The sequence below is a fragment of the Acomys minous genome (genome assembly GCF_964271855.1).
Source record: "Acomys minous genome assembly, chromosome: 7".
NCBI lineage: Eukaryota > Metazoa > Chordata > Mammalia > Rodentia > Muridae > Acomys > Acomys minous.
In genome coordinates, this window is record NC_140488.1 from 118,602,164 (window position 1) to 118,629,945 (window position 27,782).

Below are 27,782 nucleotides of genomic sequence, written 5' to 3' on the forward strand. Positions count from 1 at the left end.
TCAAACACTAGTCCTGCTGTCACTCAAATGTTAACATCTCTCTCTTAGCATTGATTGTACTGACAAATTTTACTCTATAAGCACTGTTCATACTGTGTCCTAGGACCTCTCTTAACGTTGTCCTTACTCTTTCAAGCACTGTGTCACTATTGTTCTTCCTTTGTACAAGTTCACTGGCATTCTTCTTCACTTGTTCCAAGAACTCTACAAGCAAAGCTCTTACTACATGTCCTCTACAAGCATTATGCTTACTAAATTGTGATATGCAAACATTGATCCTATTCTGTGTGAACCACTCTCATAGCACTACTGTTAACTTATATTAAGAATTACATTAGCATTGTGTTTACTGTGAGGAGCACCCTGTAAGATGTTAATGTCCTGTTGAGAAATAAAAATTAGTCATGTGTGTTTCTGTGTGTCCCTACACTTAGTTTATGAAACAAGTATTGGCAGTTCTCTGCACAGAACAATAGTATTCTTCTCTCACCTATGATCAGACTGCTAAGGTAAGTCACAAGTGCTTAAGGGCAGTCTCTTTTTTTTCTCTGCATTTGCACATAGAGGTTAACATTCTGAGCATCTGTTACCGCCTTTGTCTTACTACAAGTAAGCCTGAGGTAAGTTCTTCTCAAGTTTCCTGTTTGGTACAATCCACATATTTCAAACTCCCATATTAATCTACCCTGACTGAGTCACTACCAGGAGATGTTTGCAGTATCTACTCTACTTACTCTTGTGTGGACATGTTGAAGATGTGTGTACAGACTTTAGAGACATAGTTTCTGTACTATGGTTGTCATTTTTTTTCAAGAAACACCTAATGTGTAGAGTGATATGCAAGGTCTGGAAGAGACATGGAATGTGGTGCTGCTGGCAAATATCCTGCCCAATTGGAGGTGGTACCCAGCATATTTTTCGTCCTATCCTAGATGGGTGCTAGAGACTCAGACAGATCTGAGAATATTGGCCACCACAGCTCCTGGAGCTTTCATCTGCAGAGGACTGAGCTTTGGTGTCACTGGGATGATAAGAACAAGAGAGAGAAGTAAGGGTCATGGGGAGGAAGACTTTAATGTATCTAGGTTATTCTCCTAATATCTGGTTTGGCATCACTTTCAGAGATAAGGTGTCCTCAGTGAGAGGGGCAGGAAAGGAGGACCAAGAGTCCTGTTGGAAGTGGGGTAGTGCTCTAGGTAAAGTGTGCCGAAGAAAGTTGGCAGGGAAGCAATCAAGAGCCAGGGAAACCATGGGCTGCCAGCTTGCTCTTTGTGAAAACACAGTCAACATAGAAAAGATACAATGAAGATTTGCTTTTGCTTTTCCTTTCCTATGAAAACAAGGGATTCCTTGATTGTCTGACACATGGGAGAGCCAAGGAAAGGGTCCCTCAGAGTTACTAATTCACAACAGAAACCTTATTTTTTTAAAAAAAAGCATATGAAGGCACACATGTGGGGAGGCGAAACGACATCTTGACGCCATCAGTTTACTTCTCCTACCAAGTGGCTCTTGGGACATGAATTCAGGTCAGGCTTGGTAGCCAGCACCTTTACCCACTGAGACATCTTTAAAAGCTCCAGAAAGTAATTGCTTATAAATTTCTTTCTAGTAATTGAAGATCCCTGCTTCCATTTTCTCTTTCCCTTCCTTTTGCTCCTTTATTGCCTCTTCCCAGGTGACAGATGCAAAGTCTGTGATGCAGGGGATCCTGGCTTTGCATGTTCCTACACTTAGCCTTCCTGCCCTCATTATGGCCTACTGTGCACAGAAATGATATGTGACAGGACACTTGCAGTTCTTGCCTCCTAGGGTTAGTTTATTTGAAAATTGTATGTGTGTGCATGCGTGCGTGCGTGCGTGCGTGCGTGCGTGCGTGCGTGCGTGCGTGCGTGTGTGTGTGTGTGTGTGTGTATTTAAAGCTATAACTCATTGTCTTCTCTATGTCACATCAGTGTTCTACTATTGAGCTACAATCCGTCGGATAGTGTCCTCATCACTCTGACCAAATGGATGGGGAAACAATTTTGAGAGAAAAGCCTCATTTCTGACCCACAGTATAAAGATGGCTCAATTCAAGCTTGTGTTTGCCATAAACTTGGGCTGAAGAGAATGTGACAGATGGACATTCCAGAGAGTTTTCTTCAGATTTTCCTGAATGTTAAGGAGAAAAGAAAAGAGTAACCAAGAAGGAATTACAGCAAGATCTAGTTCCAGGTAAATCCGACAGTGAATAACTTTCTTAAACGGCCCCATCACTTACTTTTGTTTTCACCACATCTCAATAATGCCTTCACTTTATGAACCCACCAAGATATTCATGCATCGATTAGGACTAAGTCCTTAAAACCTTATTAACTCTGCAAAAGCCTTTATATATACACAGAGAGAAATGTCCTTTACTAATCTACAGGGCTGTTCTGAATCTAATGAAGTTTACCTTGAAAATAAATCTACAGTGTGTGCACGCGTGAGCGCGCGCGCGCACACACACACACACACAAACACACACACACACACACACACACACACACACACACACAAATCACACAAGACAGAAGATCTACCTCATTTGCTAACATAATACAAGGCTCCAGAGTTGCCTTAACAGATTACTTAAGGAGATTGACTTCAGCTGTAAATAAAACCATGTCAAACCCTAATGCCAGAAAGGTATTTATAGAAACTTTGGTTGTTAAAAAGAAAGTAAATGTACCACAGTTTCTTTATCCATTCTTCTACTGAGGGACACTTAGGCTGTTTCCATGTTCTGGCTATTATGAATAAGGCTGCTATGAACATGGTTGAGCAAATTTTCTTGTTGTGTGCTGGAGCATCTTCTGGGTCTATTCCAAGGAGTGGAATAACTGGGTCTTGAGGAAGCCCTATTCCAAGGCCCTGAGACAGCACCAGATAGATTTCCAAAGTGGCTGTACTAGTTTGCATTCCCACCAGCAATGAAGGAGTGTTCCTCTCTCTGCACATCCTCGCCAGCTTGTGGTGTTGCTTGAATTTTTGATCTTAGCCATTCTGATGGGTGTAAGATGGAATCTCAGAGTTGTTTTGGTTTGCATTTCCCTGATGACTAAGGAGGTTGAGCATTTCTTTAAGTGTTTTTCAGCCATTTGATAATCCTCTGTTGAGAATTCTCTGTTTAGTTCCAAGCCTCATTTCTCAATTGGGTTATTTGGTTTGGTAGTGTTTAATTTCTTGAGTTCTTTATGTATTTTGGATATTAGACCTTTGTCAGATGTAGGGTTGGTGAAAATCTTTTCCCAGTCTGAAGGCTGTCACTTTGTTCTCTTGACCGTGTCTCCTGCCTTACAGAAGCTTCTCAGCCTCATGAGGTCCCATTTATTAATTGTTGACCTTAAGGCCTGGGCTGTTGGTATTCTGTTCAGGAAGTTGTCTCCTGTGCCAACGTGTTCCAGGCTCTTCCCCACTTTTTCTTCTCAACCATGTTCATAGCAGCCTTATTCATAATAGCCAGAACCTGGAAACAGCCTAAATGTCCCTCAGTAGAAGAATGGAAACTGTGGTACATTTGCACTATGGAATACTACCCAGCTATTAAAAACAAGGAATTCCTGAAACTTGTGGAAAAATGGATGGGACTAGAAATGATCATAATGAGTGAGTTAACCCAGAAGCAGAAAGAGTCAAATGGTATATACTCACTTATATCTGCATACTAGCCCAAGCGCCACATCCCATGAAAATCTTCACTTACCAGGAAACTGGGCCAGAGGGAAGGACATCCTACTGGGACTCTAGATGAGAGAAGCATGGGAGAATAGCAAAGTAGAACAATCCAGAGGGTCCTAGAAACCTACAAGAAGAACATTATGATAGGCAGTTATGGGCCCAGGGGTCCCGTTCAAACTATGGGTCCAACAAGAACAATACATGCCGGAAACTTTAAACCCCTACCCAGATCTAGGCAATAGACAGGACATTCTCCACAGTTGAGTGGAGAGTGAGGTATGACTTTCACATGTACTCTGGTGCCTCATATTTGACCATGTCGACTGGATGAAGAGACCTGGTGGCACTCAGAGGAAGGATAGCAGGCTACCAAGAAGAGACTTGATACCCTATAAGCATATAAAGCAGAAGGAAGTCCCCCTCAGTCACACTTATAGGGGAGAGGAGTAAGGGGAAAATGGGAGGGAGGGAGGAATGGGAGGATACAAGGGATGGGATAACCATTGAGATGTAATAAGAATAAATTAATAAAATAAAATTTAAAAAAGAAAGTAAACACAGAGTTGGCACTCCAGCTCAGTTTACATCCCTGAAGGAAAAGCCAAAACGAAAGAACCTGCTAGCTCAGATGAAGACCCAGGAGGAAATCATCCCATGAGGAAAAACCCAAGAGGTAAAAGTCATAAAGTTAAGAAGCAAGGCCAAAGACCTAGAATTCTTTCTTCATCCTCACAGTGTTTTAACTTCAAAGTCCCTCCTATCTTCTTAATCCCTGTCAGCTGGCTTCTGGCTCTGCCTCTTGACCTGTGTATAGAAAGCTCTTGGTTTAAAGGCATGTGCTAGGGTTCAGCCAAACCATAGTCACACAAACCAAATCACTGTTTACTATAAACAGTAAGTTGTGTATTAAAGATGTGCGTTAGGGCTGAACCACACCAACAAGAAACAGGATTTTACAGTTCACAATGTCGGGGTTCACAATAGGATCAAATATCCTGTAACACACCCTGGTGTTTTAGAAGGCAAATACTGAATGTAAGAGAATAATTAGACCACCAGCAGCACCAGTAGACAAATGGATAAGAGATAGAACTGATATTGGCTTTTTTGAGCATCATGCCAATACAAGGGGACAAGCCATACCTAGAGGTCTCAGATATCAAAATGCCTGGTTCTTTACTTGTGGTCATTTACAAGGAAACTATGAAGTTAAAAGCTTCAGAACTCAAAATGTCAGGTGCATGAACTTTGGGGAATACATTACTTTCACTCATAAATAGGAACAAGCAGTATATGGCAGCAATGATACTATCGCCCTGGTTTCACCACTTTGTAGGAGTGTTGGAAGCAGGAAGCATTGGAGTAATAAGTAAAGATCCAAGATGGACATAGAATGTAACCTCTTACGATCTGGACATGAACTGAGGGGCCTGTTACCATGAGGCTCCACAGTAAAAAAAAAAATGTGAACCAGTTTCCTTTGGGCAGGAGGTTACAAGCAAGGAGGAAAATGGAAATTAAGTATTACTAATCTCATGCATGCTAATGAAGGCAGTGCTGCTTTGGATCTGGACACAGATAAAATTCTTTCTCTCTCCCCAAAGAGTGAATGTTACAAAATTACCACTGATGTCTATGGTCCTTTGCCTTCAGGGACAGTAGGGATGATCTTGGCAAGAAGTGGATTAACTTTTCAAGGGTTTATTGTGTGTCCAGGCATTATAGATGGGTATTCCAAGGAAGATATTAAGATCATGGCATACATTTATTAAAAGGAGATGCAGATTAATGCAGGGGATAGAATTGCTCGGCTCTTGTCATTTTTTTACAGTAAAGGCAAAGCCGCTCCAGTAGGAAGCACACTTGCACCAAGGAATACTGGAAAATGTGTGTTCTGGCAAACAAGGGTTAATGATCAGAGACCCAAATTAATTTTACAAGTGAATGGTGTCAAAACAGAAGGTGTGGTAGAATGAGGAGCTGGTGTCAGGATACTTTCCCAAAGTCTTAAGATCCAAAATGAGCACATCAAGAGAATTAAGCACAGTTTGTAGGAATTGTTAAATTAACTCAAATAAGACAAAGTGTCTCATGGATTAAATATATAGGGCCAGAAGATCAAACAGGGTAGTTGAGACTGTGTGTGGATTACATACCCATGATAGACTCTTCCATATGTGGAGTCCCTAACTGCTCTTGTGGCAGCTATTCAAGTGCCTGTGATTTTTTTTTTCTTTGTTCTAGGCGACTGCTCAAGCCACACAGGTCTGTTGAGTGGATCTTGTATCCGCTCAACAAGAAGGAAAAATGCCTGGTTCTGGAAGCCTAGCTAACTACCAGAGATACTTAAGTAATGGATTGTGAAGGAGGACCAACAACCACCACTTTACTAAATGAGCATAATCCCTAAATACATTACAAATATTTGTCCTTATACCTACAGATCAATGTAGTCTTCACCCCTCATTAAGGAAACGTCTCTGTGCAGCAAACAGAGACCATGATAGGAAATCACATGCAGAGTTGTGGAGCATAGTTCCAGTGGATACATCTCAGGTACAACTGCCATGCCTAAGGCTCATGGATTATTGCAAAGGGGGATCAGAAGAGGTGTAAGAGCCAGAGGATCACAGAGTTTTCTGCAAAGTTGTGTAATGTCAGAAACTACACTCTTAAAGTATCACCAACATGACTGCCTAAACAGGCATTGAGCAAGGATGAAACAACAGCAATAGACATGACAAAGTGTATGGCAAAGCACAAAGTAGTACAGGCAATTAAAAAATGCTGAGGGGTGGGGAATAATCTTCCTGAGAGAAGAACACACACTCTGGTTGTGCAATACCAAATGGTCAGCCCTCCAAACACACATAAAAGTAACAGGTAGATTGAACAGGCTGCAATTATGTATTTTGTGTGTGTGTGTGGTTTTATGTGTGTGTGTGTGCCTGAGAGAGAGAGAGAGAGAGAGAGAGAGAGAGAGAGAGAGAGAGAGAGAGAGAGAGAGAGAGAGAGAAGAGAGAGAACATCTAGTGAATGAATTTGAAGATCAAGAAGTGTTGGGAGGAAAGGAAAAGGAAATTGGGTAATTATGTTATTATCTCACAAAACAAAAGAAACAATTTAATAAAAACTAGAATTTTATAACAGGCTTAGGTGAAAGGCAGACCTCTGCATCCCATTTCACTGGACTGAAACTGGGGTGTTCATCAAGGTTGTAACTCTCCCTGTGCTCTTGTATAAAATATGTGCCTTACCTCTGGTAGCTGTTGCAGAGAAAGAAATAAAGAAAGCTCCGAGAGTAAATGCCAACATGTCCAGCTTCTTCCATCTAGGCATACTTACCTATATTTAAGTGTCTTCCAATAATGCCATCGCATTATGAATCCTTCAAGGGACTCATCTAGTCAAGGTCAGATCCCTTGTGGTCTGTTCATCATTTGTAGACCTGAATGGCCATGAAACCACAGTGTTCTGCCTTCCTCTGCCTCTCAGAGTGCTGGGATTACAGGCATGCACCACCATGCTTGGATCAATTTTACTTTGTTAATCTTACTGATCCATGAACATGGGGTATCAGTCCATCATCTGACATCTTCCAGTGCCTTCTCCAGAGACAAGAAGTTCTTGTCTTTAGGCTCAATTTTCTTCACAAATATATTTCATTACAGACTTATTAACTGAGAGTACCTCACTTATAACCCGGCTAAACTAAACAATAGGAAACGGAGATCAAAGAATACAATAATGAAACCGTAAGGATATCAATTCCGAGGAATGATTCTCCTGTCATAATCAGCAGGATTTCTTCCGCTGGAACCTAGAGCAACCAGTACCCAGAACGTCAGGCAGAGCCCAGAGACCTGAAACCTTCCCTCAAGTGGTTCTCTCAAGGAGAGTTTCGAAGTGGATTGATGAACAGCCAGAACTATTTCAAATCTCCAAAGGCTCCACCTTTTGTTTTTGGCTCACATTTATACCTCCTCTCAGATTGTGCTCAAGGATGTTTTTCAGCTTGTTCATGACCAATCTCCCCCACCTGGTGGTTCCTCTTCTAGTGGATAAACATCACCTGTTCTCTCACATGTCTTTTTCTCATCCCCCACTTGTGATCTAAACAAAAGACATGTTTATCTCTCCTTCACTTGTCATGCAGGCATTTCACTTGCTTGGTTAGAGTTGCACCAAGATATATTATATGTGGCTATTGTGAAGCGTGCTGTTTCATTAGTTTCTTTCTCATCCCATTTGGTGTTTGTGTACAGGAGGGCTACTGATATTTTTCAGTTATTTTGTATCCAGACACTTTGATGAAGGTGTTTTATCTGCTTTAAGAGTTCCTTGGTAGAATTTTTGGGATCACTTATGTATGCTATCATATCATCTGTGAATGGGGGTACTTCTTTTCCAATTTGAATCTTCTTGGATTCCTTCAATTCTGTTATTGCTCTATCTAGAACTTCAAGTACGATATTGAAGAAGTACGGAAAGAGTGGGCAGCCGTGTCTTGTCCCTGGTTTTAGAGGGATTGCTAGAAGTTTCTCTCCATTTAATTTGATGTTGGCTACAGGCTTGCTGTATGTTGCATTTATTGTATTTGGTTTGTGCCTTGTATCCCTGATCTCTCCATGTCTTTAAACATAAAGTGTGTTGGATTTTATCAAATGCTTTTTCAGCATCGTATGAGGTGCTATGTGTTTTTTGTTCAGTTTTTTATATGGTGGATTAAATTGATGGGAATTCATATATTAAACCACCGTGAATGCTTAGGATCAATCCTACATAATCATGGTGGATGATATTTTTGATGTGGTCTTGTATTTGGTTTGTGAGTATTTCATTGAATATTTTGGCATCAATGTTCATAAGTAAAATGGATCTGAAAGTCTCTTTCTTTGATGGGTCTTTGTGTAGTTTTAGGTATCAGGGTGACTGTGGCTTCATGGATTGAGTTTGGCAATATTCCTTCTGTTTCCATTTTGTCGAATAAGTTGAAGAGTATTGGTTTAAGTTCTTCCTTGAAAGACTGGTAGAACTCTGCCATGAAACCCTCTGATGCAGGGCTGTTTTTGGTTTGGAGAATGTTAATTCCTTTACTTCCTGCTTTTATTTCCTTTGGGGTAATTTATTTTATTTGTTAATTTGATTGCCTGATTTTGGTTGTACTTTTGGTAAATGGAAAGTATCAAGATATTTAGATTTTTCCATTTTTGGGGGTATAGGCTCTTTTAAAAATTTTTACTAAATATTTTTGCATGCACACATATTTTACAAGATATATATTCAATAAATTACTTACAGCTAGAAGAAGCATGAGAAGAAGCATGAAACACCTTTGAAAATGTATATATATATTATATATATGTATATATATGTAGATAGATAGATAGATAGATAGATAGATAGATAGATAGACACGAGTGTGTGTGTTTGTGTGTGTGTGTGTGTGTGTGTGTGTTACATTCATAGAGTTTTGGCTATTTGTATTTGGCAGCCTTGAAGAAAATGGCGTATAAGCTCTTAATGTAAGATTTAAAACCCTGCTGCATACAAGAAACACTTCAGTAAAAAAGATAAACTTTACCTCAGAGGAAGGGACCAGAAAAAGGTTTTCCAAGCAAACAGACCCAAGTAGAAAGCTGGAATAGCCATCCTAATATCTAAGAAAATCGACGTTCATGCAATTTTCTCACAACTTTGTCACCACTTTCAATCTGCACTTCTTCTTTCAGGTGAATCCTGGTTCAATTTGTCCCATGGGCCGGGACAGGAACCCATTCCTGACACATCTTGAGTAACCAGAAACCAGAGACTAGATAGTCCAGAGACCTAGGATAAAACCAAATATGGCTGGTATAAAAAAAATTCAGTAATGTGATTCCTAATGACTTTCTACTGTACTCATAGATCAGTGCCTTATCCAGTTATCTTCAGAGAGGCTTTGCATGGCAGTAGATAGGAACATATGCAGAGACCCACAGCCAGACATTATGCAGAGAGAGGGAGGGAGGGAATTGAAATTGGTGGTTTCCATCAAGTCCTTTACCTTGGGAGCTCAGGGAATCCTGCAGAAGGGGAAGCAGAGAGAGTTTAAGTGCCAGAGGTGCTGGAGGATGTCTGAAGAACATGGCCCCCTGATTCAGCTAAGCGAGGGGAGTAAAAGCTCACAGAGACTGAAGAAAAAAAAAACACCGAGCTTACATTGGTCTGTAGCTTTATGCTGGTTCTCCAGAATCTCCTGTGTTGTGCCAAGATTGCCACCTCTCTCCCTCCCTCACTCTCCCTTCCTCTTTCCCTCCATCCATTACTACATACCTACCTACCTACCTACCTACCTCCCTCTCCCTCTCCCTCTCCCTCTCTCTCTCTCTCTCTCTCTCTCTCTCTCTCTCTCTCTCTCTCTCTCTCTCTCTCTCTCTCTCTCACACACACACACACACACACACACACACATCCAGTAAGAGCTTGCCATGGAAGACCCAAGCATCACTGAGTCAAATTGGTGACAATTATTATGCAAGTAAGCAAGATATACTAAATAGAAAAAGACATGCGAGGGGGCAGTGGGGAACTCTAGATCATGTGGATATGCTTTAGTATTATTGTTGTAGATATAGTTATCAAAGAGACACCTGCTTCCAGTTCTTGGGTCTTTGAGATGAAGAGATATATGAAAGCTTTTTTTCAAGTTTGAGAGTTCCTTTCTAATAGCCTTGAATTTTGTAGCTTCTTAGAGTGATACAGAGACTGGGGAGGACCTGAGAAGGAGAGATACTGCAGACAGATCATTTATTTAGATAAATGACTGCACCGCAGAGCATTGATTGGTGGTGTCTGGGCATGAGGAAGAGCTAGTATTCCAAGAGGTCAACAGATCCTGGAATAGGCAAGGTCAGGAAGAGCAAAGATACTCCTTGAAATGGGAATATTCAGGGGCTACACCCACTTTATGAAGTACTTCCTGGACTAGCATACCCCACTATGACCTCATTTGCCCCACCCGCTTTCTTGAGCAGTTGATGGGCACTTACTGCTCTGGTTAGTTGTATCTGGAGGGGCAGCTGGATCTAGGCATATGGTCTCTACTTGGAGGAACACTGCCTCATCACTCCACATCTGAGGTAGGTTCTATGTGAGACACAATCTGAACAAGTTAAACCTGGGAAGGTGGAAAAGTCAGGAGTCCGTGTGGACAACCATATTTCTTGTAGCCCTCCTGTGGCTTCAGCATTCTGCAATGGTTAGGAATGTGCTACGGCCGGAACCCGTACAGAGTGTTTCCCTCAAGGACACCAGAAAGGATGGCCATGTTATGTCTGCCAGACTTCTGAGCCACTATTTCTGAGGAAAACAGTAGTCTTCTGAACTACACAAACTTGAAAACCACCAAGAGTTGAGTTTTCCTCTATCAGTAGTAGTTCCAAGTAGCCTCTGTCTAAGGGATTACTTTACTAACTGCTCTGGGGGAAAGTGGTACACCTCACAGCCCCAGCCAGAGACCCCTCCAAGTAACCCTCCATAAGTGTACCCAATGAATTCAGTTTGCAGAGCCCCTTAGTGGGGCATCTTAACATACCCCTATGTTCCTTCAACATGAGTGAGTCCTGTAGACCTGGAGATGCCAACTCTCTTCACTCAGCTACACTAGAAATTAGGACAGTGGTGAGCCACAATTCACTAAAATGAGTATATCCACCTCTTTTCATCACAGAAGATCTGCATATTCCCTTCTGTAAGGAGTGAACACCATCAGTCATGAAGATCTTTATATAGATGTGGCACTCACCTTAATCCTTTCACCTCAGAACATGCCCCCACACATAAAAGAATATAACCACACATGAAGCCAGACACAGTGGCACAAGACTGTATAGTCTAAGTGACTTTGGAAGCTGAGGAAGGCAGAGCCCTGTACGTTGGTGTGCATTTATAAAATTTATCATCTCAGCCTAGTGCAGCCCCCTTCAACTGCAAGTTTCCTTTCTTGAGGAAGAAATGTCAGGAACCACCAAGCACGCTGTGTTCTTTTCCATCCCAAGACAGAGAGCAGAGATGAGCCAGCGTGGAGCTCAGACCCCCACCCTGCACCCTTCCTCCTGCAGATCTTTGTTCCAGTGCACCTTCTTGGCTGTGAGGTAGCACAGCACCCTGCTGCTTCCTCCACCCAGACATCTGTGTTCAAAGCCTGAGCATTTTGCTTCCTCCTAGGAGCCGCGAACAATCTCTATTTCCATGGAGAGCAAGGAACAAGTTATGGAATCCCTGATCAAGAAGCCTGATGAAGGCGTTCTCCATGAGAGTAAAGGTGAGTGGGCAGGGAGGGGCACTTAAGGATAATCATTTCATTCAAATGCCTGTCAGAGTCACAGACAACACTTCCTTTCCTCAGGTGGAATCTGAGGGGAAAGATTTCTCTTGTAAGATTATGTGCAACAGGGAGGAGCTTGTCACCTAAAATTCTGTAACATTAAAAAAGAACATGCATGATTGTGGATGATGAATAAATGGAAAACATGTATATACTCAATGTAAATGGATATTTTCATATATCCTATCCTGAACATGGGAGGACACCTTCCTTCACACACACACAGACACACAGACACACACACACACACACACACACACACACACACACACACACACTGTATGTGTCTTGGCTCCTGTACTAGTCAGTGACAGAACAAGATATAGAATGCAAAGGTGAGAGGTACAAGGCTCCTGATCCCTGGGCATTTGAGGAGACATGCGACAAGATGTAGTCACTTTTTCTGCTGCTATCACAGGAAACGTCCAATAGAGTCAGAATGTACAAACTGTCCCATGGGCCTGTGATTTCCCCCAGGAAATCTCGGCAGATAGTACAAGCTCTTAACCTAAGCACACTCTCCTGGCCGGGACCGTATGCACATCTTTTGACACTACAGGAGAATTATTACACTGGTCAGCCCCGGAAGCACTGAGCCAAATCACGACCTTTCATCACACATGGAACACAGGTCCATGTGTGCAACTGAGGTTTTCATCACCCTATATCTGTAAGGGAAGATGTTTTACATTTTCATGAAATCTATGTAAGGCTATGGGGAAAATACAAATAAATGTACTGAGATGGGATCTGTCAGTGAGGAGGCTTAGCCAATATCTTATACACAATTCAGAAGGACACTTCTGAACTGACACTGCACATAGTGTCTAAGTTATCAGTAAAGAAAGAAAAGGAGAAGGCCGTGCTCCACTCGCTTCTCCTCCATGAGTAGACGGGAACCTCCCACTGCCGCATTCACTAAAGCTGCAGGAGCTGGAATTTGGGGATACAGACTAACAAGTAAACCCTTCCAACTTGTCACCCTTCTGTAGATGACCGTTCCGAAGGCAAGGCAGAAGGAAAATGCCTGAAGGTGAGTCACCCCCACTTCTACAGGACAGCATCTAATGTTCCCTTCAGTTCAGGCCATGGTGGTGAGAATGGAAGAACTCAAATGCCCTAGTCCCTGTCCCCTAGCTCTCTGTGCAGCTTTGAATTCCTCCCCTTTCTCTGTTCGTCCTCATTCTCTAGTCTCTACCCTCACCACTTCCTTCTTTCTTCCCTTAATTCCCTTTGCACAGTACAGAGAATGGAACAAAGGGCCTCACTCATGGGTAGTACAGTGTTCTATCATTGAGGCGATTTCTTCCTTCCTGCTCTCTTCTATAAGATGTCTGGCCTAGCATCGACTGCACAATAGCATCTATCCATGATTCTGAAAGCCAATATGCCTTCAGTTGGCCAATGCCTTCAGTTGCAAGCCCTGGGTCACTCTGCCCCACTGGTAGAGTGCTTGTTTTGAGGTCCTTAACTCCTGGCTTAAAACTCCAGTGCCTTGGACAGTGGTGCATATCACACTGCTTCCTAATATTCAAAATCGGAGCACACCGAGTTACCCCTCAGCTACTTAAGGGGATGGCTCTGACAGGGTTTCCGATAATTTCTTGAAAGAGGAAACATCATATTCTTAATCATCAGATTCATGAGGCTGAAGAAGCGGCTGTTGTGCACAAGCATTCTAAACTGTGGGAGTGAGTGTCAGTTTCTCGTGTCAGTTTCTCCGGATATGTCATCCATCGCCCAAAGCACTGAAATGCTGTCATGACTTAATTGGTATCTGAAGTTGCGGTAATGCCCCGCTCAGGATTTTTCCCACACTGCCTGATGACTCTCCCAGCCTGACACCCACTCTCCTAGCAGGAAGCACCAGGTGACATCTGCACTGTGTCTGGGCCACTGGAGCCCTCCCTCTGTGATCTCTTTCACAGATACTTTCTTCACCGGGGAACTGGCTGATACACACTCTAGACCCAGAAGAAGCTTTAGACTCACCACATTTCTTAGGAAAGGGGAGCTTCCACAGCTGCAGATTCCACTGTGGTGTAGAGAGCTAAGGGATCTGTGAGTCGGTGGTGAGAGAGGAGATAGTTGTGGTTCAAAGTCCAAAGAAGGGATCATTCATGGAAAGTGTTCAATTATTTTATTATCCCACTATTTATACAGTGCCACTGTCTGGGTATGTTGGGACATGCCTATACCTGGGTCTCTTGGAAAAGTGACACTGAGACCTTTCTAAGGTACACGGGGATATGAAATCTCATGAATAAAACACAGACGAGCAACAGAAGATGTAAAGAGAATTTAGGTGCTTAGAATCAGCTTTCTTCCAGCTAATTGTACACGGATACTTTATTCCGTGAAGGAGGATGTTGGATGAAAGGTAGCTCAGGTTAGTAACCAGTAACAGTCTATGATAAAAGCAGAGTTGATGCATGTGCCACCTTGCCAACTTCCACATCATCATACCTACCATGCTGTTAGAGTTAAAAGACACCATGACCATGTCAGCTCACAGCAGAAAGCATTTAATGGGGCCTTGTTTACCGTGTCAGAAGATTACTGGATGATCATCATGGTAGGGAGCATGTACCTGAAAGCACACATCTCATAGCGAAGAGAAAGAGAGAGAGAGAGAGAGAGAGAGAGAGAGAGAGAGAGAGAGAGAGAGAGAGAGAGAGAGAGAGAGAGAGAGTTAGACTGGGCCTGGTATCCACATTGATACCTCCAAGCCCACCCCTAGGGACACGCCATCCCCAATGAGGCTACAGCTCCTACCTCTTCCTAAATGGTTCACAAAATGAGAGCCCACCAAATAGGACCCTATGGAGGTCATCCCCATTCAAACCACCACACACATGCGCTGTGCTGGACAGGACAAGACCATCTGTCCCCCCTTTCTTCTAGAAGCAGATCACCGTTGCTGGCTCATTCTTTCTTTTTTCCTTCCTCACCACATCCTGGTGCAGCAGTCTTTCCTCCTCTCTAGTCACTGTTACTTTGGATCTCCAATTAGCTTTCCAGGGCTCTGAGCTTATCTGCTAAGCTTGAGAGGCCACAGAATGTCTGTCTTTCACAGATCCTGTGGATCTCTCAACTGCTCTCTTTCTCCCATGTTCTTTATCCCGCACAGCCCCCCCCCACTCGCACGCATGTACATTTTCTGCTTACAGGAAGGTCATTCTGGCCAGAGGAGAAACACAAGCATCACAGTCCTATAAACCTGATTCATTTAGGAGATTCCTTTTCCCTTTAAGCTTCTAGGTTCCTCATGATTCGAGTAAGGGTGGTGTCATGATGTCCTGCCGATACTGCGAGTGCGTGAACGTAATTCACTGCATGGGGAAATAGTTTGTAGCCACCAAAGCACTAGAGAATACCAATGCTGATCACATGCACTCTCCACAATTTAAAGGTGCAGAAATGGCTGGCAGTCGACGATAAGCCCAAAGGCCTGCCGGGTGCAACATGTGGCTCAGGTCAACCTTGGAAGAATCTGCTCCCCCTTGGCAAGCCATCCCACTGTGAGAAGCACAGCAAGAAGTCATCAGGTGAGAAGAAAGTATGGGGAAAGAGCACAGCACTCGCTTCTTGCTTCCCTGCCTCTGTTCTGTACTGTGTGTCATGGGGCCTGTACTAGCCCTGGGTGTGCTGAGTTGAACAGTTCACCTACCAGCACCTGCCATGTTAGAACAGGAATTCACACTCTTGATAAGATTTGTCCTCTGTCTAAGACCGTGTGACATTGGGCAAGTCTTCCCAACCGTGAGCCCCTGACACTAAATCTATGCACTGGGGTTGGACAATTATGGTTCAAAAGTCCCTCTGTATTATGAAATAAGCCTTCCAGGCACCTGAAACTTGTTCAAGCTATTCCACCCTACCAGACAACCTTTCTTAATCTACTCAGTGCTGGTCATGTATGCCTGCTGAACAGAGGAGGGCAGATGGGGAAATGTTCTAGTGCAGGAGGAGGTGCGGGCTACACGGGGGAGTTGCAGAGGCCACAAGAAGAAACACAAACCGACGCTTGTTCTCCTCCGGTGGGTGTCCAGTCCCTCAGTCTCTCTGAGGGAGAAGACGTGCAAACCAGAACAGGGACAAGGCCCAAGGGCACGTTGGAGGGACAAGCTCTCTCCTGTTCCTGACAAAACATGGTGGGAATGTTCTCACCTGACCCAGTATTCATGTGACAAATCTTCTCCTCATCAGGATCCAAGAAGAACTATGAGGGTATGAGGAGCCACGGGATGCCAGAGAGTAAGCGTCTCCTAACCCAGGAGGAGATCAGTGAACTGGAAGAGGATGACTGAACAGGTGAGTCACCCATTGACACTCCCCCAAGCCCCTCAAAGTATGCCTTTCCCTTATGATGCTGGGACCTCATCTGGTCCTTTGTTGCCCCACATCACTCACCTCTACTGGTCCTCTGAGGTGTAACACTGAGGCTGAGAGGAATCGCCCATGCATTCTCCACCCTATTCTGAGTACTGGGAACCAGCCATAGCCAAGGTGCTGTGGGTTCTCAAACCGTAGATCAGCTCTCGATGCGCAGGATGCACCTTCTCTATGTGCTATGAGCGGTCGTCACTGTGCTCTGGGACAGGATTCTCTTGTGGATGGAGGGGCTTTGGGTTAAGACTGAAGAGGAGTGTGCCAGTTTTGCCTGGAGGGAGGAAGATGTGATGGCCGAGTGACCAGCACTATGGGCTCAATGGCACTTCTCTTTCTTCTCTTGTTTTCCTTCTGTCAGCCCCGGAGAGGTGAATCGTTCCCATGATGAGGACAACACGGTGGGCATTCAGCATCATGGGCACATCTCTGGAACCCTAAACAACAAGTGTACCTCGAACAAAGAGACAACTTCCCGCAGCGAACTGTCTAGCATTAGTGGTCTTATTGTGTGCTTCTGGCCTCGTGAAATGTGGCCCTTACAGTGGGCAAAATGTGTCAGCACTGTTCTTACCCTATGGCAAACACTCTGGCAACGTTTTTCCCATCCTGTACCCACTTGGAAGGTGTTATCGCCATGTGTGGAACACTCCACAAGCATTGCTCTCAATGAGTCACCACCATTCTGCTAGTGTTTTTCCATGCTCTCTGTCAAATCCTCTATAGATGGGATAATATGTAGTTCATTGGCAGAGTTGTAGCGTGTACCCGACTCTCTGTGGGGATTATCCTTGCCCTTACTACAAATCTGTCGATAGTGCGCTTAGCCTTTGCTAAGGACCTACAAGGCACTTTACTCATTGTGTGAAAACTACCTTGGATGGAAGTATTTCACTGAGCATCCGTTCACCTAAAGTATGTTGCTCTAGTGCTCCCAGATGTGTCTTAGGAATCATTCTCTGTCAGTCCTTCTCAGCACTGCACTGCACTGCCCTTATCTTTGAATTTTGAATGTTAAATCAGACAATCTCTGCACCTGCACATTCACAGACACACACAAATGTAGTCACTGTGTGCAACTATTGTGAGAACAGAAGGGGAACAGTGTGCCTTGCAAGTTCATGGGAGACCAAAACGGGAAAATATAAACCTTGTAGGTTCATGGTCCTGGGTTCTGTCTGTGGAGAAGACAGTTCAGAATAACTTCCTGTTTGTCCTGTTTTAAGTTCTCGCAGTTTAAGCGTTCTATTGGTAACTAAGTATAACTTCATGTTCCTTAGATCTGATGTAAACTGCAAAATACGTTCTTTTCAACTTAGACTAAGCTTATGACCTCATTCACAAAGTGTATAATATTTACCCCTGTTCCTTCCCTGTCATTATATCTATCTACAGTGGATAACAGCCAACTCTGTGGCTCCTGTATATGGTTTATCTCTGCTATAAAAGGGACTTTGTGAGGCCAGCAGGCCGCAGGGGCTACTCTCTCAAATCCTGACTTAGGCCGCCCAGTCCCAGGTGCACCACAAAACACAGCATGCTTTAATTGGGCAATCATGGATTTAGTCTTTTCTCCTTGAAATGATGAGGTTTAACCCTATCACCTGTCCTTCTCTACAGGCAAGGTACCTAGGGGAATTGCTGCTAGAGACTATGCTGGGTTAATAAAGTGGTGTTTATAGGTACTCCGAAGCCTGTGCCTTCCCTTGTCTGGGTAGTTAGCCAGGTTGTCAGCACCAAGCATGTTTTCCCTTTAGGTTAGCATGTCTCAAGCCCAGTTAGGGAACTGTGGGTTACTGCTGAGGCGTGCATGCCACTACTGCACCCTTGTGATTTCCATGCCGCCTTGCGGATCTTTTCTGTGATTCATAGGCATCCTATCTGGGTAGAGTTGTGGGTTGCTTCCCTCCTTTAGGAGTTTGGGTGCCTTCTGATATCCTAAAGTGCAGTCCTCAGGGAGGAGGTTTTCATTAGATTTCTAGCTCAGGGACCTCCAGGCCCTGTGGTGTCTTCAGTAAAAGAGACTTACCTTCCACCTACAGAGGGCAACCAAGGGCAATAGCAATAACTTGTATGTTTAGCACGTCTTTAGACAACCCTGATGGTTAACTCAAAAGAGGCTTTGTTGTGCCTCATGCTGGGATTTTCATTAGGTGGCCTTTGGCTCTTGAAAGGAGTATTGCCAGGCCAGAGGAGAAAACTGCATTTAATCTGTATATCTCTATTTGTACCCAGATATGGCTGTGTGTCTGTTACAGCTTTATTTTTCCAGTAAATAGTTAACTCTATGATTCCTTATGACTTTCCCCCCCCCCAGAAATTCTCACTGTTATTTTGCCTCCTTCCCTCTTCCTTCTGTGTTTCTCTCCCTCACTGTTGCTAAGTAGAGAGCTCCCCCTGTCCCATTCTTCTGTCAGGTTACTTGTTCTCTGGTATTTGCCTCTCTATTGCTTCTCCCAACCATCACAGCAATAGGCTGTTTACTTTAGTGGGGTTTTTTTTTTTTGCAGTTACTCCAGGATATGCACTCATATCTGAAGAGTTTTAGTTAGGAGACACCTATGAGAGAGACCATGTGATATTTGTCTTTATGTAAGAGTATTACATCATTTAATATGATCTTACCTGGTTCCATCCATTTACCTGCCAAGATCATGATCTCAATTTCTCTGTTGATGAACAGTGTTCCACAGTGTATATTTTCAATATTTTAGCACTTCTCTTTGTGCACAGTTCCTATTCATTTAATGTTCCTATCACAACTCCTTTGGTACAGCAATTTTGTTTCTAAGCATCAGTAATTAAAAAGAGATCCCTCTTTATCCATTCTTCTATTGAGGGACACGTAGGTTGTTTCCAAGTTCTGGCTATTATGAATAAGGCAGCTATGAACATGGTTGAGCATATGTCCCTGTTGTGTGGTAGTACATCCTCTGTGTATATTCCAAGGAGTGGAATAGCTGGGTCTTGAGGAAGCCCTATTCCCATTTTTCTGAGAAAGCACATTTACACTATGGAATACTACTCAGCTATTAAAAACAAGGAATTTCCAAAATTTGTGGACAAATGGATTGAACTAGAAATTGTCATAATGAGTGAGTTCACACCGAAGCAAAAAGAGCTAAATGGTATATACTCACTTATATCGAGACACTAGTCCAAGGTGTACGTCCCCATGAAAAACTGTACCTACCAGAATAATGGGTAAGGGGGAGGACATCCTATTGAAACTTTAGGTGTGAGAAGCCTGGGAGAAAGAGGAAATGGAAGGATCCAGTGGGTCCTGGAAAACTACAGGAGAGTCTGGGCCCTGGGGTCCTCCGCAAACTGTGGCAACAGCCAAGGAAAAAATAGGCAGTAAAAACCTTGAACCTCTACCCGGACTAGCCGATGGACATTCTCCACTGTTGAGTGGAGAAGGAGATCTAACTTTCACACAAACTCTGGTGCCCCATATTTGAACATGTCCCTTGGACGGAGATGCCTGGTGGCACTCAGAGGAAAAATAATAGGTCACCAAGGAGAGACTTGATACCGTATGAGCATATTCAGGGGGAGGAGGTCCCCCTCAGACACAGACTTAGGGGAGGGGAGGGGAATAGGGGGGAAGTGGGAGGAAGGGAGGGATGGGAGGATACATGGGATGGGCTAACAACTGAAATGTAATATGTATAAATTAATAAAAATGTATTAAAAAAAAAGAGATCCCTCACCTGTGAGAACAAAAACTATTTGTACATGAACGACAGGAGGAAATAACTGGGAAACATCAACACTAATGCAGATATTTACTATGTGTAAGTGACTTGTGCAAGATAAATGTACGGTGGGAGATTCTCTTGTGTAGCCTGTGCTGAAGAACAAACTAACCAAAAAGAACTAGCTCAGACACCTTTTATTATGTAGCAAGGCATGTGGCAGGTACAGATGGTGGTGCCTTATTTGAGTCTGTGTGTGTGTGTGTGTGTGTGTGTGTGTGTGTGTGTGTGTGCGCATGTGCGTGCACGCACAAACACATGGACAAGGCCTTAAAGCCTTAAATACTTATGACTTTTCTCAGTTCATTAGTCATCTGGGCAAGGGAAAGATGGGGTGGTTCAGTGCAGAGAATGATTCTGGATTTCATAAGACAGGTGCAGGTGAGGCAAGAGAGAAAGGCATAGGAAGAAAACTATGGAAGAGGAAGGAGCCCCTCAAGGAAGGAATCTGGTTTGCCTCTTCTGTTGACACAGTCACAGAGCTAGGACACTTCCTATGCCACTGATAAAGGAAAGTAGCCCACAGGGACAACATGGACACCCCTAAAGCTGCCTGTGCTTATTTATGGCCAGAATGGCATCGGCCTCGAGTTTTAAAAGTTGCCTTGGATTACAAAGGCCATCTGAGCCTTCTGAATCACAGGATCCTGGTAACTTGTGCCCTCGGGTTTTGACACTCCTCTCTCATTCACAGGCTTATCCAGCACTCTAAACTTTATTTACACAAGAGAGATGAAATTGTAAACTATACCCTGTGGGCCTGTTCAAACTGAGAGATTGGAGGTACTCTAGAGATGGCTTAGGGGTTGAGCGTATTACTGGTTTTTCTTACAGATGACCCAGGGTTGATTTGCTGCACCCACACTGGCAAGCCACAACAATCTACAACGCAGGTTCCCAGGGACACATTACCCTCTTCTGGCCTCCTTGGGAACTGTATACATTTGATGCACAGCCATAAAGGCAAGAGAAGCATCCATGCAAAACAAGACCTGCACAGCTTGGTTCTGTTAGGATAGGGCAGGCCACTTGCTGGGGGGGGGTGCAATCTCTGTCCCTCAAGAGTTCTCAGCATCAGGTACGTACGTGATGGAGCACAGTACAATAACTCGCAAAATGGCCACTCCATTTTTAGGGAGAAGGTATTTTTTTTATCTACTCATATCTGTTGATTTTTTTATTAATTTATTCATATTACACCTTGATTGTTAGCCCTTCCCTTGTTTCCTCCTATTCCTCCCTCCCTCCTACTTCCCCCTTCTCCCATCCCCTATGTCTGTGATTGAGGGAGACCTCCTCCCCCTATATATGCTCCTAGAGTATCGAGTCTCTTCTTGGTAACTTGCTATCCTTCCTCTGAGTGCCACCAGGCCTCCCCATCCAGGGGACATGGTCAGAAAAGGAGCACCAGAGTTCATGTGAGAGTCAGATCTCACTCTCACCTCACCGGTGGAGAATATCCTGTTTATCGGCTAGGTCTTGGTAGGGGTTCAAAGTTCACTGCCTATATTCTCCTTGGCTGGTGCCTTAGTTTGAGGAGGACCCCAGGACGCAGATCCGCCTGTCATAAAGTTCTTCTTGTAGGTTTCCAGGACCCTGTGGGTCCTACTATTTCCCCATTCTTCCATGCTACTCTCACCTAAAGTCTCAATAGGATGTCCTCTCCTCTGACCCATTTTCCTGGTAAGTAAAATTTTTCATGGGCCGTATCCCTTGGACTAGTGTCTTGATATAAGTGAGTATATACCATTTGTCTCTTTTTGCTTCTGGGTGAACTCACTCATTATGATAATTTCTAGATCAGTCCATTTGTCCACAAATTTTGGGAATTCATTCTTTTTAATAGCTGAGTAGTATTCCATAGTGTAAATGTACCACAGTTTCTTAGTCCATTCTTCTACTGAGGGACACTTAGGCTGTTTCCATGCTCTGGCTATTATGTATAAAGCAGCTATGAACATGTTTGAGCATATGCCCCTGTTGTGTGGTAGGGCATTTTCTGGGTATATTCCAAGGAGTGGGCTAGCTGGGTCTTGAGGAAGCCCTATTCCCATTTTTCTGAGAAAGCGCCAGATAGCTTTCCAAAGTGGTTGTACTAGTTTGCATTCCCACCAGCAATGAAGGAGTGTTCCTCTCTCTCCACATCCTTGCCAACATGTGGTGTCATTTGAGTTTTTGATCTTAGCCATTCTGATGGGTGTAAGGTGGAATCTCAGTGTCGTTTTGATTTGCATTTCTCTGATGACTAACGAGGACGATCATTTCTTTAAGTGTTTCTTAGCCATTTGATATTCCTCTATTGAGAATTCTCTGTTAAGTTCCAAGCCCCATTTGGCAATTGGGTTGTTTGGTTTTGTGGTGTTTAATTTCTTGAGTTCTTTATATATTTTGGATATTAGACCTTTGTCAGATGAAGGGTTGGTGAAGATCTTTTCCCAGTCTGTAGGCTGTCGCTTTGTTCTCTTGACAGTGTCACCTGCCTTACAGAAGCTTCTCAGCCTCATGAGGGCCCATTTATTAATTGTTGACATTAAGGCCTGGGCTGTTGGTGTTCTGTTCAGGAAGTTGTCTCCTGTGCCCATGTGTCCCAAACTCTTCCCCACTTTTCCTCGAACTGAATTAATGTCTCTGGTTTTAAGTTGAGGTCTTTAATCCACTTGGACTTGAGTTTTGTGCATGGTGACAAATAGGGTTCTAATTGCATTTTTCTACATGTAGACATCCAGTTAGACCAGCACCATTTGTTGAAGGTGCTATCATTTTTCCATTGAATAGATTTGGCTTCTTTGTCAAAAATCAGGTGAGCAAATGTGTGTGGATTCATCTCTGGGTCTTCAATTCGATTCCATTGATCCACCAGCCTATTGCTTTGCCAGTACCATGCTGTTTTAATTACTGTTGCTCTGTAGTACCGCTTGAGATCAGGTATGGAGATTCCTCCACAGGATCTTTTATTGTATAGGATTGTTTTTGCTATTCTGGGCTTTTTATTTCTCCATATGAATTTGAGAATTGATCTTTCAATATCTTCAAAATATTTTGTAGGAATTTTGATAGGGATTGCGTTGAATCTGTAAATTGCTTTTGGTAAGATGGCCATTTTTACTATGTTAATTCTCCCGATCCAAGAACAAGGTAAATCCCTCCATCTTCTGATGTCATCTTCAATCTCTTTCTTCAGAGGTTTAAAGTTTTTTTCAAATAAGTCCTTCACTTGCTTGCTTAGAGTTACTCCTAGATATTTTATATTGTTTTTGGCTATCGTGAAGGGAGTAGTTTTCCCAATTTCTTCCTCTGCCTGTCATTTGCATATAGGAAAGCTACTGACTTTTTTGAGTTAATTTTGTATCCTGCCAATTTGCTGAAGGCGTTTGCCAGCTGTAGGAGTTCTCTGGTGGAATTTTGGGGGTCACTTATATACACTATCATATCATCTGCAAATAAGGATAATTTGACTTCTTCCTTTCCCATTTGGATCCCCTTGATCTCCTTTTGATGTCTTATTGCTCTGGCTAGAACTTCAAGAACTATATTGAAGAGATATGGGGACAGAGGGCAGCCTTGTCTGGCCCCCCGATTTTAGAGGGATTTCCTTGAGTATCTCTCCATTTAATTTAATGTCGGCTATTGGTTTGCTGTATATAGCCTTTATTATGTTTAGACAAGTGCCTTGTATTCCTGATCTCAGGGAGAAGGTTTTTATTCTGGGTAAAAGAGAGAAAATATCCAGAGGAACCTGGAAGAGTCCAGAACAGAGAGAAAAAAAGAATAAAACTTGACATGGACAAGGGTATGGAATCAGGAGATTGGGAGAAAATAGGGGAGATAGAAGAGGCAGAGAATAGCAGGAGCAGCCAGTGTGGGGAGGGGTATAAAGAGAAAAGGGTTCTGATGTGAGAAGGGCTAGGAGGCTATCATGGGAGCTTTGAAATGTACAACAGGTGCTTGTGAACAGGGACTGAGGGAGCCTGGAGGCTAACATGGACTTGGATATGAAGCAAGCATGCATGCCAATAGAGACAGCCATGTGTTTCTTCTGCCAGAGGCAAGGGAAATGACTCCTTTTGGAAGACAGGGAACACATTTCAAAAGTTTCTGGGTGTGATGACTGTTCTAGGTTGTCCAGTTGGCTACATCTGGAATTAACTAAAACTGAAAACTGGAGGGCACATCTGTAAGGGATTTTTGTGTGAGTCAAAGAAGGAATATCCACTTCTAATCTGGATCATTGAGGCAGGAAGACACACACCTTTAATCCAGATCATTTGATCTGGAAAAACACAACTTCTGCTGGAAGCCTATATAAGCCCATGAAGGAAGGAAGCTTTTGCTCTTTGCTGCTTGCTCTCCAGCAAGGCCATCCTTCATTTTCATTAGAGCCCACTTCTTTGGGATTCTAGCATATACTGAAGACCATCTGAAACACTGAGCATTGTGGACTGATCAACTACAGGATTTTTAGACTTTCCATTCATAGCCTATAAGTCATAAGTCATGCTAATACACACACACACACACACACACACACACACACACACACACACATATGCACTCACTCTTGCGCACATGCAGACACAGACACATGGACATGGATACCTAGAGACACACATAGACAGATACACAGACACACACATAAACACACACACATGCACTCACTCTTGGGTACATGCAGACACAGACACATGGACATGGATACCTAGAGACACACATAGACACAGACATACACAGACACACACACAGACACACACACACACACACACACACAGACACACAGACACACACACACACACACACACACACACACACACACACACACACATACACACACAGGGCATGGGGAAGCATTTTATAAGTTATGCTACTCTAGAGAGCCCTGACACTAAGGAATTCTGGGCTTCCATAGTCCAGGCTGGTCTCGAACTCACTGAGATCAACCTACTTCTGCCTCCCAATTGCTGTGATTAAAGGCACATGCCAGTACCACCTGGCCAGAATCTTTTTATAGCATAGCTTACCTAAGAGGTAAGTCTTTAACACCAGAGCTTCAGGGATCATAGCAGAAGAGGTAGTAGAAAGAGCCGAAAGCACTAGGAGTTAGTTTCTTCTTGGTTGTGTGTCTGTCTGTGAAGGTGCCAGGGCCCCTGGAATTGAAGCTACAAGCAGTTGTGAGCTGCCATTTGGGTGCTGGGGATTGAAACCTGATCCTTTGGAAGTGCAGCCAGTCCTTTTAACACTGATCCATCTCTCCAGCCCCTTTGGTTGTGTCTTCTCGGAATGTCAGAAGGTACAACCATAAATTTGCACCAGCGTGACTGCATAAACATGAATTGAACAACAACAACAACAATGGACATGTCAAAGCACATGGGGAAATGCCCATGAGGCTTCGACCCTCTGCATAGAACTACAAGCAACTAAGGAATGTTGAGGTTATGAGTTCCCCAGTGTAGAGCATACCACTTGGTTTCCAAATACCAAATGCTCATCCTTGGAAACATGGATACAGGCAACACTATTCAGATTGAGAAGGTTGCAGTTATGTATTTAGGAATATATATATATATATATATATATATATATATATATATATATATGTGCATATAGCATATATAACCTCCTTGCCATACTTGTCCCACATACCTTGTGTTCTTGTATTAGTCTTCCTGGCCATAGCTTGCATGCACCCTCCCCAGCCATTAGGACTATCCCTAGTCCCTCATCCTGTTCCCTAGCCATGTCTGGTGATCCCAGCCTGTGATATTTCAAAACTCTAGGTTTGACCCTCATCACACATCCCATGTGTGCTGACACAACTGTTGATTCCATCCACCCAGCCCACCCGCCTATTCTTCACCCCAGTTTCCAGACTTCACCTGGCTTTCAATCCTGTGTACTAGTCTACTGATGAGTCCACAGGTCCTGCTATGTCAACAACCCCAGGATTAGCTTAGGTCATACACCCTGTACTCTGGTCCTCTCTGGTCAGTCGGCATGACCCTAGCTCTGCTCCCCACTCCCAATTTCTAGACCAGTTAGTATATCTTGTGTACCCGCCCAGTGTGGTGGTTCTTGCCCTATGCAATGTAGTGTCAATGGGAACATATCTCAACACAATAAAGTTAATATGTGTCAAAGAAGCCCAAAACATACACTGGTGATAATCGCCTTTTAAACATATGTTTCTGGGGAAACTGGATATTCACATTAGAAGACTAAAATTTGAGTCATCTATATGCACATATAGAAAAACTATAGGAGGTCCAAGATGGCGGCGAGCAGTGTGGACCATGTTTGGAAGCTCCAGGGAACAATTCAGGGAATTGCACAGATTTCTGAGCCAGGAACACCAAGGTTGCCACACCACGGCAGCAGGAGTGCTCCACAGTTCATAGGGACCAGGGTGCGGAGGACCTGCGTGCCCCTGCACACGGGAAGAGCGCAGATTTTCTCTGATCAGAGCAGCAGCGGCAGAGACAGCAGCAGCGGCACCAGCGGCGGTGGCTGAGGTTTGCAGCTCAGAGCCTTCTGGTGAAGGTGATTGGTGTGGCGGATGGTGGGAGTTGCTGCGGGAGAGGGGACTCTGGACAGGATTTCAGTCATGTGGTGCCTTGAGACCGAAACTGGACTCAGCAGACAGTTCAGCCCCAGAGTACCGGGTTCGCTGGCTCAGCTCAGCAAGCAATTCTGCCCGAGGCACTACCTCAGCGCAGCCACAGCTCCCGTGCTGTGACGCAGGCTGGGCTGAGCAGTCAGTTCCACCCTAGGCGCTAACTCAGTGCAGCCGCAGTTCTCCTGCTGTGACGCAGGCTGGGCGCAGCGCTCAGTTCCACCAGAGGCATGAGCTCAGCACAGCTGCAGTTCTCCTGCTGTGGCAGAGGGTCCAGGCCCTGAGAATCTAGCTGAGCTCAACATGTGGTTCGGGCTCAGTGTCCCTGGCTGGACTTGGCAGGGGACCCAGAAGGCTGTGGATACCTTGGCCTGACCCAACACTCATTCAGAGACCCAGAACGATTGTAGGGCCCACAGCAAAGGGGAGCTGAGGATCACTGGCTGTGAGAGCCCAAAACTACAGGGCTAAGCTCCTGCCATCCACACCAGTGAAGCATCAGAGCTTCCAGCCTATGGAAATCGTGAGAAAACAAGTGAATCTATCATCAGACTCCCTCCATCCAACTCTGGAAGCTACCGGACAAAAACAGAGATGGCAAGATATCTAAAGGATAGCATAAAAGCATACACAAAAAACCCAAAACAACATGGCGTCTCCAGTTTCCAACTATCCCAAAGAAAACAACCCAAAGAACTCAATACAACGAAAACACAAGAAAATGACCTCAAATCCTTGGTAATGAGGATGATAATGGAGACCCCTACAGAAAGCAATTAGTGAAAAATAAGCCATGAATTTGAAGTAGAGCAGGGAGGGATATATGGAGAAGTGGCTGACAGGAGGAAATAGAGGGGAGAGATGTTGTAATTCTAAATTCGAAGAACATTTATATTCCTTGTGTGGTCTAATTCTTCCTCTTCATCCTCAGTCCTGACATCTTCTATTTGATCCT

At 43.9% G+C, this 27,782-nt stretch overlaps 1 protein-coding gene across 1 annotated transcript; it reads left to right on the forward strand.

Annotated features, from left to right (window-relative positions):
• Positions 1-10,755: 10,755 nt before the first annotated feature.
• LOC311602393 (uncharacterized protein) lies at positions 10,756-16,965 on the forward strand. Its single transcript, XM_084790375.1, has 6 exons — positions 10,756-10,826; positions 11,914-12,010; positions 13,066-13,106; positions 15,486-15,621; positions 16,283-16,387; positions 16,824-16,965. Exons 2-5 carry the CDS (start codon positions 11,938-11,940, stop codon positions 16,381-16,383), a joined length of 351 nt encoding a protein of 116 aa, XP_084646501.1. The 5' UTR covers positions 10,756-10,826; positions 11,914-11,937; the 3' UTR covers positions 16,384-16,387; positions 16,824-16,965.
• The last annotated feature ends 10,817 nt before the right edge of the window (positions 16,966-27,782 follow it).